The 13,891-nt window shown below is 41.7% G+C and overlaps 1 protein-coding gene across 1 annotated transcript; it reads left to right on the top strand.

The window, feature by feature from the left end:
* Positions 1-1,841: 1,841 nt before the first annotated feature.
* Positions 1,842-9,084, top strand: LOC140905803 (natural killer cells antigen CD94). Its single transcript, XM_073329308.1, has 7 exons — positions 1,842-1,935; positions 3,877-3,972; positions 4,400-4,495; positions 6,286-6,453; positions 7,360-7,511; positions 8,250-8,353; positions 8,967-9,084. The coding sequence occupies exons 1-7, from the start codon at positions 1,842-1,844 to the stop codon at positions 9,082-9,084; spliced, it is 828 nt and encodes a 275-aa protein (XP_073185409.1).
* Positions 9,085-13,891: the final 4,807 nt, after the last annotated feature.

Genomic DNA, 13,891 nt, shown 5'->3' on the forward strand with positions numbered 1-13,891 from the left:
GCACTCTGAGCAGAAGGTGGTGATATTTGAGGTGGTTCTTAGTTCCTGTGGAAGCTTGCTCCATGATCCAGAACTGGCCCCAAAAAAGCTCTGTCTCCTGTATAGACGAGTTTTGTCCTTGTGATAGAAAGTTCCATTGTGCCAAAGAAGCGGCGTTGTTGGTCACATGGCCTGATTCTGGAGCTTTAGGAAATCTCTTTGGTATTGTGGGGCCAGGCATTGAGCACCATGAAGATTGGGACTGAGATCTTTAATTTGACCTGGCATTCTATAGGGAGCCAGTACAGTGAGTGGAGGACTGATGTGAGGTGCTTAGAATCATAGAATCATAGAATATCAGGGTTGGAAGGGACCTCAGGAGATCATCTAGTCCAACCCCCTGCTCAAAAGCAGGACCAATCCCCAATTAAATCATCCCAGCCAGGGCTTTGTCAAGCCTGACCTTAGAAACTTCTAAGGAAGGAGATTCCACCACCTCCCTAGGTAACGCATTCCAGTGTTTCACCACCCTCCCAGTGAAAAAGTTTTTCCTAATATCCAACTTAAACCTCCCCCACTGCAACTTGAGACCATTACTCCTTGTCCTGTCATCTTCTATCACTGAGAATAGTCTAGAACCATCCTCTCTGGAACCACTTCTCAGGTAGTTGAAAGCAGCTATCAAATCCCCCCTCATTCTTCTCTTCTGCAGACTAAATAATCCCTGTTCCCTCAGCCTCTCCTCATAAGTCATGTGTTCTAGACCCCTAATCATTTTTGTTGCCCTTCGCTGGACTCTTTCCAATTTATCCACATCCTTCTTGTAGTGTGGGGCCCAAAACTGGACACAGTACTCCAGATGAGGCCTCACCAATGTCGAATAGAGGGGGACGATTACGTCCCTCGATCTGCTCGCTATGCCCCTACTTATACATCCCAAAATGCCATTGGCCTTCTTGGCAACAAGGGCACACTGCTGACTCAAATCCAGCTTCTCGTCCACTGTCACCCCTAGGTTCTTTTCCGCAGAACTGCTGCCTAGCCATTCGGTCCCTAGTCTGTAGCGGTGCATTGGGTTCTTCCGTCCTAAGTGCAGGACCCTGCACTTATCCTTATTGAACCTCATCAGATTTCTTTTGGCTCAATCCTCCAATTTGTCTAGGTCCCTCTGTATCCTATCCCTCCCCTCCAGCGTATCTACCACTCCTCCTAGTTTAGTATCATCCGCAAATTTGCTGAGAGTGCAATCCACATCATCCTCCAGATCATTTATGAAGATATTGAACAAAACCGGCCCCAGGACCGACCCCTGGGGCACTCCACTTGACACCGGCTGCCAACTAGACATGGAGCCATTGATCACTACCCGTTGAGCCCGACAATCTAGCCAACTTTCTATCCACCTTATAGTGCATTCATCCAGCCCATACTTCCTTAACTTGCTGGCAAGAATACTGTGCTTGCCGCAGCCTGTGTTGTTGAGGAGACATTCTGCATCATTCTCTAGTACTTGGAGTGTCCTGACGTGATGGCTTCATGCTCAGCTACAGAGCATTGCTAGCCCAGCCAGGAGGTGACAAAAGTGTGTATATGTGAGGCCAAATCATCACCCACTGGGATGAGATGGAGTGGCCTAGCTAGCCATAAATGGTAGAATATGTTTCTTGTGGGAGTTAGGTGTCCGAGAGCAACGCAGGAGTACCCGTACTGAGCCACTGAGCAGACTGTCCTGTTACATTTCCCCTGTTTATGTTGATGCTCTTACTGGCTCTAAAAGCTCATTTCACTGAGGTACAAATCCTAATGTTCATCTCAGTTCACTAACCCCATCTCTGGAATTTCTATCCCATAACCCACCAGAAATGAGTGAGCAGTCAGTGACCTATGTGGACCTCAGATTTCATACACCTGCAGAGCAGAAGAGAAAACAAAGAACAAAGCACACCAGGGTCACAGGTACTGTATATTTATAATCTCCTGAATCTATGTCTAACATTATGCTTTTATCCCTACTCAAATCTCCCTCTTGAACTTTATCCCACAAACCCTAACATTATATATCAAGAATCTGTGTTAGAGTTTTTTTCTCAAATGTCAGTAGAACTATGTTGTTAGTTTTGTGCCAGTCTTTGTGATATGAAGGAGCCCCCAGAAATGCATAGTCTTCTAGGTATGGGAAGGAGATGGCTTTGTGCCTACAAAGCCCTGGAACACAGTTATTTGATTGTGAAGTAAGAAACCCTTCTGTCACTGGATGGTACTGGCCATTTATGAGGGAAGAGGCTAGTTCACTTGTGACTGGTCAGCTGACCCCAGTTGATCTGTAAGAGAAGGCACCTGGGTGGATTGGTCTGTGAGCAAATATTTTTCATTTTGAGTTCCCTGTTCAGGTTTCCCAGAACTTCGGTGGCCTGCAGGCTCACCATGGAATCTTTCTGCCAGTCAGCAAAGCTTTGGAGCCATCACTCATGAGAAAGGTCTCTTGGACCTGAGGATAAGCACTGACACAGTTCCAGGCTTAACTACATCTTTGACCCCCCTCCAGCTCTTCCTTGAGGGCACCCACTGAAGATTTCGGCTTCCCAGCTGCCACATCTCTTGAAGCAGAGACCCACATCTTGCCTTCTGGGGGTTTAGGCTTGCAGTTCTCTGCACGTCATTGCAATTTCTCAGCAGGTCTGATTGGGGACCAGCTCCTGCAGTTAACTCTTTTCCAAGGGCTATTACAGTGTATTCCAGTTACCAACCAACCTTCAGAAAGCAAACTGTATTTATTCTTAGGGAAAAAGCATTAAAGAGAAAACATATTTTAAAACAATACAAGAACCTATATGCATGCTAAAAGCTTACCTAAGGTCACCCCCAGCTCCAACACAGGGCTGTGGTAGGGTGAGTCTTTCAAACTCTTGGTCCCGAGTTCATGTCAGTTTTTATGATCAGAAGCCAGACACCCAAATGGATAGTTCAACGGTTACTTTGTACAGCTCACGTCTTTGATCTGCAGTTTCTGAGAACAGGTAATTCCCAGTCAATGGCCCTCTCCTCAGGGTGTAGTTTCAAAAGGTCAGGTTTTTTTGAAGATAGCAGAAAATAATAAGAAACAAGTGTTGTACTCACTACCTTACAATGTGCTTTCTGTCCATCCCCATATTCTAACTGGTTACCGCCTTTGGGCCAAATGCATATGTCCTTACTAAATTTTACTCAGTCTTACTAGGCCATTACTGCAGGGAAAAAAAAACATCAAGGCCAGATTCTGATTCCTTTCCTTATTCATAGTCACAGAATAAGATACAACTCAACATGAGTCACAATTGAAGAATCTGACTCTCAGAGAATTCACCCCTTGTTCTATTTATGACTCATCTGAGAACAGGCTTCAATTTTTAAAAAGTGGGTTTCTATATGAAATTATTCAGTGAGAAGTTTATGTTCCAACCTTTGAGTAGGCTGTCAACTATTTGCAGTGGCCACTGCTTCAAGAATTCACTGTTCATACTTCACTATTGGATCAATGTGATCGGTCACCTAAGTCACATGCTATTGTTTCTGCTTCCTAATTGGATGACTGATAAAGGTCAAACTGGAAATCTGACACAAATTTTGAACAATGTGTGTAATTAACCAGTTGAATAGATTACCAAGGAATGTGATAATTCTCCACCATTTGGAGTCTTTAAATGAAGATTTACTCTCTTTCTAAAAGATATGTCCCAATTCAACCACAAGTTATTGGTCTTGAAAACAGGAATTACAGGGTGAGGTTCTATGGCCTGTGTTACATTATGCAGGAACTCAGACCTGATGCTCATAATGGTGTCTTCTAGCCTTAACAGCTGTGAAGTTAATGTCCCACCTACTGTGATGACAATTTCTTAGAGCTGTCTTTCCATCCAGAAACCAGTGAGCAGGAAATAACCTACTCTGATCTGAAGTTTCACGCTCCTTCAAAGCAGCAGAGGCAACAAAGACCTACAAGTGCAGAGAGCAAAGGTATTATGCACTATGCGCTTCTGGTTCCTTACTTTCTTTTATTAGAGTGTTCATAGTCAAACATCCTCCTCCTGGTGTAGTCACTGCCCATGGCCTCATGTCTAAGGAACAATAAAATTAGAATTTTGTCTACTGTGGCCGGAAATGGCATGTTAATGGGAGCTCGCTTAGGACCACACTGGGCCAATGTCTGGGCAGAAATTGGGATGTGACAGATCTGGACTTCACCAGGAGTGACTGTTTTCTCCACGTCTTCTCAATTCACACAAGATTTTATTGAGCACATATTCAATAGCTATTATGATTGGATTGGTTTAGCTCCAGAGAGGTGGGTTCTGACTTTGGTAGACTGGTGTGGCTGAGAGCTCTGATCTGATCCCAGAGATCTAGCCATGTTTGCTTTCATTTTCTCTCTTATTTCTGTTAGAGTCTCCTTCTCCATCTTCACCATGGCTCATTACAGTGATTCTGGGGCTCCTCTGCCTGGCTTTGCTAGTAACTGCAGGGGTTTTGGGTGCCATGGGTAAGTATTTGCCAAGAAGGCAACAAAACGTGATCTGAACCATTATAACGTTGAGAAGAGATCTTCCAATAAGCATTTGAGTGATATGTGTAAATGCATAAGTGAGCCACTGTTATAGTTTGCATTACTTTGTGAAAAACAACTGGTATTCAGAACCTGTAGCCTGCTGAGCTGTGATTTGAATTTTACCAGTGAAGCGTGAGAAGTTGAGATGCCTTTAAGGGTGCGTCTACACAACAGTTTGGAACAAGCAGGAGCCTTTCAGCCCAGGTCAACAAACTGTGGCTAGCAGGGCTTGCACTAGTGCTCTACAAATACCCGTATAGACAGCACTTCGAAGTTGCGTCTCTTGCTGCACATCCAGCTCTGAAGCCTAGGGAGCGGGGTGGTCCTAAGAGTCTTTCTGAGTTAAGACTAAAGTTGATTTGAAACTCTGACTACTGTTTAAATGTGGTTGGAAATGGCATCATGACTAGGACTGGGGGAATTTTTTTTTCCAATGAATATTTTATTTGCCCAAAAATGCATTTTCCCATGCACTGAAACTATTCATGTATTCGGATCGAATTTGTTGAATATTTTTGGGCAAAAACAATTATTTTTTTTAAAAAAGTGAAATGGTTTATTTCAATGGTTTGAGAATGAAAGTATGAAAAATACTTGAAAACAAAATTAAACGGAGAATGGAAAAAATATTGTGGATTGAAAAATATCCCAAAAATGAAGTGAAACACAACCCCCCAGTTTTTTGTTTTGTTTCAGTTTTTTCATTTTATTTTGGCTGCTTTTAGATCTGAAATTAATTTTGTTGGGGTTTTTTTTGGCGAGAAAAACTGAAAAAAATAAGTTTTGGTTCGAAAGTAATCAATTTTTGTTCCAGATATTTCAGCTCCAAACCAAAGAAATTATGATTCATTCAGCTCTAATTGTGATACAGAACTGCGTGGCTCCATATTTTCTGTCCTGATTTTTCAATTTTGCTTAGTTTGTCAGTCCAAAAGAAAAAGGGGCCTTCATTCTGTTCTCACTTACATCAGTGTAAATTATGAGAATAGCTAGCCAGGAAATTTAAACAAAAATGACATTTTGACAAAAACCTCTTTGGCACATATTCTGTTAGTCAGATTTTAAACCCATGGAGATTGTTTTGTAAAAGCAGTGTTACAGCAATTCCTTAATTCCTTTAACATCAGAATAGAACTGAAATTCCATATTTTGTAACCCACTAATGAGCATGGGTTACATGTCCCCCTGTGTGCTAATTCACAGAGGATATGACTTGTTACAGCCCATGACTACTGACCTTTCTGTCTTTGGATATGTCTATGCTATGGACACTGTACCAGCATAGCTAAATTACCATAGCTTAGCTGGCATAACCCCAAAGCGTATACGTGACCTATTCCGATGGAAGGAGTTTTTCCATTGGAATAGAAACACCCACCCCCACCCTGAAATGATGGTAGCTACGTAGCATTCTTCCATTTACATAGCTGTATCTGTGCAGGGGGGTAAGTTGGCGAAACTATATCATTTAGTAGAATGTTTTTTTCACACTCCTGACTACCGTAGCTACGTTGACCTATCCCTCCAGGGTAGACAAAGTCTTTAACTCAAGCTGTAGGAGTTCATGCTTTTAGCTCAGAAGGTCTCCAGTTCAATCCCCAGTGTGTAAGCCATGATGACAACTGTCACAATTGCTGTTAGCATCCTTATAATGCAAAAGGCAAATGATTTATATAAGTGTATTTCATTTTGTTTTAACTGATTTCTTGGGATGTGGATTTAAGTTCTCCAGGCTTCCCATCAAGTGAGAAGACAGAATGAGGAACTTAACCAGAAACAGGTTATTCTGAAAAACTTCACTCAATTGCAGGAAATTCTGAAAAACTGCATGCAGCAAAGAGACTATCTCCAAGCCAATAACACAGAACTCTCAAATGTTCTGAATAAGAAAGGTATTGATCAGAGCTCACTCTTCTGTTATATCCTTTATGGTAATATTGTTGCTTAATCAGAATTCAGCTCTCCTTGTTCTTATTAACAAAAAAGGGTACTTCTGTCCCTGTGCACACAGTGTACAAGGGCCTCATCTAAGTATTAATTACATGGAAAGCAACAAACAAATCTGAGCAAAAATATGGTGTCCTTAATAGTGGACATAATCAATGATCCCTGGCTCACTAGCTTCAAAGTAGAGAAACCTGGGCAGCTCCTTCCCAACTTACATCTCTCAATGGTACAAGGGAAAGACACTGATAAACAAAGGGATTTTGACAAATGCAACAGACAAATAGGCTGCTGCACAGAGAGATCCTCCTGCACTTCCCTCTCACAGCACCGACTCTGCGCTAGCTTGGTTATCAGGTTTTCATTCCAGTCAACATCATCATCATTGCCATCGTGAGGATTGCTTCCTCTCTCCACTAGTGCTCTCATTACCTTTCTTGTTCATTGTGATCTCAATGGAGCTGGCTGGGAAACAGGTTTCCTGTCCCATGAGCACTTTTGAGAATTCAAAATTTTCCCATTTCATGTTGGGATAAAACTGAGACCTTTCAAAGTTTTCCGTGAAAAAACAGAGAAGCTCCAGAGTAGGCGATAGCCTGGTGTTGAGGGATGAGGGAGAACCAGGGTTAAGTCCCTTTTCTGCCTGAATCAGAAAAGGGCCTTGACCCAAGTATCCCGTATCCCAGGTTATTTTGGGGTCACCAACATCAGCTTCATCCTAACTGGCAAGACAAACACTACATTCCCCGTGACAAGTATACACACTAGCGAATACATGGTGACATTCAGTATCAAACTGCGTTGCACCCATCAATGCAGAACTATAACGGGTCTATATTGCTCTCTTTTTCCAGTAGATAAATGCAGCTCTTGCCCTGAGGGCTGGATACAGCATAGAGGGAAGTGTTACCATTTTACTAATGAAAGGAGCTCCTGGCACAAGAGTAAAAAATACTGCTTGTCTCATGGGTCTAGACTGCTGAGGATAGAGAACAAGGAAGAACTGGTAGGGAATTTACCCTTTGCCTTATTTTCCTATATTTTCCAAACTACACCTGCCCAATATCTATCTGGTGGGGAAGTGGGATATGGGTATTAAATGAAAAATAACACTGGCAGGGTAAATGACTTTCTAAACTGTTTGTGTTCTATTCAGAACTGTGTCCCCAAGGGAGACTGGGCAGATTTTGGGCACCAGAGAAAGAGTGAATGCAAATTTTATCACTGACTTCAAGAGTGATTAAAGAGATTAGTGCTCTACATAATATGAGGAAGGGACAGAGTCCATTCCTAGGGTCTGAGTCTCCTCTCACTCCATCGTGAATCACGACTTCCTCCATTGAAGTCAATGAAATGAAACCTATCTGAAAATAAAATCAAGCTTTGTCTCTCTTTAACAGAGGCTGGATATGCTGTTGGGTTAGGATTTCTGCTGCTTGGGAAGAGAACTCCTCATGTCTCATTAGTGATACCCTTGGCTGATGAGACAATTTTGTTGACTTGTTCTCCAGGGTATCCTATCAGTTCTTCTCAGCCAGGACGGTAGCTGTGATGCTTCCCGTGAGGGACAGGTGCAAAAAGCTCCATAAAATCTATGGCTGACTTTTCTGGAAAAAATGGAGTGTGATTGGCCAATGTATGGGCATTACAACACACTGGTCCCGACTGGGACACATTAACCTCATTCTCATCCCTGGTATCCATACGCCTACCATGTAAATGCTTTAGTCTTGTTCCCAAACAGGATTTCATAAACAGATGGGCGTGTTTTCACTGGATTGGACTATTACGGAAGGGAGCTGCTACAAGCTGGATGTGGGAGGATGGCACAGCTCATTCCACTGACCTGTAAGTCTCTGGCAGATCTAGAAGTTGTTCACTTGTGTTTTACATCCTTGTGCATTTCTTACAGAATTTGCAGTCTGGCATTGCTACTGAACTTGTAGAATTATTGTGTATTTTTTACTCTTACAAATTCTCACAGGAAGGAGTGGTGCTGTTTGACTTTTTTAAATCTAAATGAATAAATATAATAAAACAATTGTACAACATTAGCAGTGGTAGCTGTAACTGTCAGAACTACATATTAATATAGACATTCACAAATATTCTAAATGGGATATTTCAAAGTTAAAACATTGATAAGGGTGATGCCACCATTACACTTAATGAGGAAAGGAAGAGACTACCCTCCTACCCCTGAACATTAAATTATACAGCAACTGCAGTAAATTTAAAACAAGAGGCCACCTCAGCTAAATTAACAATCTCGAGCCAAAAACATTCCAAATCACAAAGAAATGCTTTTCATAGCTGAGCTTGCAGGACATGTTATTCTGAGAAGTGAAATTAATAGGTAAGGCAAGTTAACCCCAATATTTAGGCAGCCAAATGCAATGACACTGTTTGTGATTTTACAAAAATGGCATGGCTGAGTGTTAAATGTAGCTTTCCACCCCAGGTTCCAAGTAAAGAAGCAAGAGCCTGGAGAGTCCTGTGTACTTCTGAATGCAGGAGAAGCCACCTCCTATAACTGTACACAAGAATATCGCTGTATTTGTGAGAAGAGAGCTGCTTAGCTGAAGCCTGGTGAACAACACAGGAGGATCACAGCATCCATGAGACACATACCCTGGGATGTTCCAAAGACAAAGAGAAATCACAACCCCTTCAATTTGCTGTGTTACCCTTCAGACTGAGGGGCTGCAGTTTCAAAGGTGATAAAACAAACAGCAGACTTTCAAGAAGCAGGGCAGACACCCCAAACTGGAATCTTCTCCAGCCAACCAGACCACTCCCACCATACTGAATGACTGTCATTCCCATCTGGGTTGATAAGAGTTGATTTCAGAGGCTATTAGTGTAAATATTAATAAATACTTTGTAAAACATATAGTGTTGTTTGTGCACGGTATGTTTTATGGAAAAATACAATTTGCCCCAAAAAGCTTATAGTGTAAAATCAAACAAAATACAATAAATGAGGCTCATACAGAGACAAAAGAGGAATGGGAGAGGAAGACAAGCATTCATAATAGTGAGACTCACCATCTTGGTGCCTGGGGATTGAGCTGGGGATGTCTAGAGTTAAAAGCCTGAGTCAGAGAAATAACTCCCTAGCTGGCAGCTGTTACACACTCACATGCTCTGTGGGTGGGGCACACAGGGGTACCTGTCACTCACACTCAGCAGTGGGTTACATACTTTCCCTGAATGGAGAAAGCTGGTTCAGGCTCACAGCAGTTTGAATCCCAGATCAGCTTCTATTTTATAGCAACTGCAATCTTGGCTATGACCACGGATTGAACTGGGGGCCTCCAAAGCTAACATCATGAGTCTCTACAGCTTGAGATAAACAAATGAAGTGCTTAAATTTGGCACTGTCACTCCCCCCTTCCTGGAGTAGCTCACGACCAAGAGTGTCAAGCTTAGCGCAGGTTTCAGAGTGGTAGCCGTATTAGTCTGTATCAGCAAAAACAACGAGGATTCCTCATGGCACCTTAGAGACTAACAAATTTATTTGGGCATAAGCTTTTGTGGGCTAAAACCCACTTCATCAGATGCATGGAGTGCAAAACACAGAAAGCAGTATAAATATTACAGCACATGAAAAGATGGGAGTTGCCTTACCAAGTGGGGGGTCAGTGCTAATGAGGCTAATTCAATTAAGGTGGACGTTGCCCATTTCCAATAGTTGACAGTTGTCCAGTCTAAATGTTTTTGAAGCCATTCTCTGGAATGTTCACAGTCTCCTTCAACAACCTATTTGTTCAGAATTTTTTAACAAGAATTGAAATGACAATAAGAGATGAAGGGCTGGATTTCTAGCTGGTGTAACTTAATTGAGCTACTGAAGTCAACAAAACTTCACCAAACCATACCAGCTGAAGATCTAGGGGGGAGGGATAGCTCAGTGGTTTGAGAATTGGCCTGCTAAATCCAGGGTTGTGAGTTCAAACCTTGAGGGGGCCATTTAGGGATGTGGGGCAAAAATTGGGGATTTGTCCTGCTTTGAGCAGGGGGTTGGACTAGATGACCTCCTGAGGTCCCTTCCAATCCTGATATTCTATGATCTTGCCAAAGTTGGTCTTAGTTGCACAGGGCCAAGTTAGCCCCTACCAGACACAGGATCAGGGAGAATAAGGCTTAGAGCTGGTATTTAGTGAAAGTACCTGGACTTGTTTTGTAGAAGCTGTGGTTTAATGTTTGTAATATTTAAATGATCTCAGCAAAGTGCTGAATTTCCCATGTTGAGGTGGGCATCTGCATCTGTGAGAAGCTGAGCTGCTGTTGTGGTTTCACAGGAGCAATTTTTCTGTTTGGCAGGTTAAAGAACTTAATACATTGATTACCTTCTTGTTGGAATTATTAATAATATTTGAAATTAATATGGGAGACCACCAGATAATAATTTCACCTTAAATTCCTATATTAACTCTAAAGGCCAAATATTATTGTATACAATTGTTCTAAACATGCCTAACAGCCTAAAAATAAGTCATCACTGCACCCAGTACAGTATCAAAGCATTCATAAACATCTGATCAGTATTCTTACAACTAGGCCAGACCTAAGGAACTCAGTGTCATCCTGGCATGAGTCAGCATGCTCAGGTTTGGTCTGACAAGGTACCATCAGATTCATGGCTCTCTTTATACCCTTCAGCTAACTTGCTACCCTTAACAAAAAACGTGTCTGAAGCAGCTTATTCTAACTACTTTCCTTCCTCCAAAGTCTTCCTTTCCTCTCTTCTCCCCATTCCTTGCTTACCAATGGAACCTTGGGAAGGTTTGCCCTTGTTTCTTTTATGACAGTTTTTCTTTTTTTTTGTTACTACAGCCCTTTATTTTATTAGTTATTTTTTTAACCATACATTCTTTCCATACTACATCCTGGTCTTAACTTTATTTTCACGGCCTTCTTTTATTTGCTGCTTAGGGCCTTTTCCCTACTAGCCACAAACTGTAAAGCAAATACATTATTTTCTTAACCAAATGTAAGCTACCTTTAATTCTTTTAATTTCATAACTATCTTTACGCTTGTGAAAACTCTTTGCAACATGAATACTTACAATCCAGCTTATTGAAGACCTAGTGGCTTAATGGCAAATCCTCCTAATGATGAAAACTCTGCACATCAATTCATTTGGCATTAATTCAATATCAGTTACAATTAAACATTTCCTTGTTTAATGACATTTGAAAAGTTTGAAGTTCCTGGAAAATGTAGGACTTATTATCAGTTTATGAACATAGAAAACACTGGAGAAGTGTTTGGGTGTATTTTCCTTTCCATTCAATAGCTAAAAGTGAAACAGTGACATCAAGAGACTTGAAAAAGATGTATATTCTAGCAGTAAGGAATAAATCAAAAAGTTCCTTCACGATGGGGACTTCTTCATTTTGAGGAAGGGCAGATCATTTTTTGGAAAATCCTGGATCCTATCACTCACAATTATAAAGGGCCTGATTCCATCCCACTTTTGTTAGATGGCACCTCACTCCATGACTTGCTTCAATTCAACCCATGGGACAATCTGCAGAGTAAGAAACTACTCATTGATCATGAAGGTGGCAGACTCAGACCTGTAGTGCTTTGTATCATACAGGTGTACTACAAACAATGAGCCAATTCTCTAACAGGAGAAATCCAGGAGAGCTGATTTCTCAGCCTCTCTGAATCAGGCCACTTCTTTAGATGCCTTGCTGTGGCTAAGCATGTTTGCAATGTTTGGACTTAGACTCTGCACAAACCAGAAATGATTAGGGAAATAGCTTACGAAAGTGCCCCTTATATACCTGTATGTGAACCAAGACCTGGGCTCCAGGTACAGAAGGGCAGGCAGGTACTGAATTGAGCAAAAGTCTGATTTGGGGGAATGCTTTGTTGCAGTTCAGTGTAACTGCATCTTTATCCCCTTTCTCCGGTCCAGCAAGGGCACCAACTCTAAGGTTTCCAGCCATCTAGCTATCACCTTCCTTAGGTGGAAACCCACTTCTCTCTCTCAATCCTGACGGGGATATTTCCAGGCTGAATAGTTCCCTGCTCCATTGTGTTATTCCCAGTCTGCCTAAACACACCTTGCTTGCTTTTCTCTTTTGATACTGATAACAGTGGAATTGTCACAGTTATAAGATTCCACAACCAGCACGTCCTATGAAAACATATTTTATTCTAAAGGTAAAAGCACTACAGAGAAAAACCTCTTAAAAACAATAAAAGAACCTAAACTCCTCCTAAGCAGCTTACCAGAGATCACAACAACCCCAAAATGGGCTCTGGCAGGAGCAGTCCTTCAGAACCCTACCCAAAGGGCTTCCTTGTGGTTTCAAGGTCATTATAGCTTCATCTTACCACCAGCACCCAGTCTTTTGGGGCCCGAGCAGGCCAAGTCCTTCCAATGCTTCCCTAAGGCTTGGGCCCTCCATGGATCAGGGATCCTGTCTTTTTGCTGGATCAGGAAGAAGGCCCTGAGCCTGTTTAAAGCCAGGCTCTTTATCCATAAATCCTTTCTTTGTCTGTTGATCTGTAGAGAATCCGGTTTGAACTAGAATGTGGCAACCTCTTCACATGGCTACAAAGGGCTTGTGACCTGCGGAATTATATTAGCACCCATGTGCTCCTGGTGGACTTACATACAAATCCACAAAAGCCAGTACACAACAACATTTTTAATACAATGTACCCAAAAGTTATTAAACCTTATTTAATACAATTTAAACTTTACTGAATTAAGTTATTTTAATGCCATAAGGTGTCCCCAGGATAGTGTCAGTCTGTCACACCCTTGCAGAACCTACACAAGGGAAGGAGGGGGCTTCAGTCAGCTTGGGAACAAGCCTGAAAAGTACTTGAATAAGGTCAGTGTAACACTTTTATCTCCTATTAGCTGAAAGTCTGGAGATATTAGAGCAGCTACTCCAAATATTCCAGGGTTTTGATTATGTAAGCTTTGATCTTGTGGTTACTGTACTGTACTGTGTGGTAGTGTAAATCAAGGGCATAATCTTGATTTCATTCAACAGATTTAGCACGCTAATAAAGTTTTTATGGGAATGGGGAAAGAATCCCAGTAAAGCTGTGCACTAATTTATGGAATGTGAGGATTAGTGAGGGGAGACCATGCAATAACCATATGCTTGTGATTAATGCATTTTAGTGTCTGTGCTCCCAGAGTAGATTGAACTAACTGTAAAAGACATATTAAAGTTTTTCCTTTTTTTGAAAGGGGAAAAAAAAGACACCACCACATGGCTGGGTTAAAGTTGTTTGGGTGCACTAAGTGTGCAATATGTTTGTATTACCCTAAAGCATTGATCTGTTCTCTGAATCTCAACTCCATCTGCATGTAGTATTTTTGGGGGATTTTTTTTCTTTGTCCCCCT

Source organism: Lepidochelys kempii, chromosome 1, assembly GCF_965140285.1.
Source record: "Lepidochelys kempii isolate rLepKem1 chromosome 1, rLepKem1.hap1, whole genome shotgun sequence".
Lineage (NCBI taxonomy): Eukaryota > Metazoa > Chordata > Testudines > Cheloniidae > Lepidochelys > Lepidochelys kempii.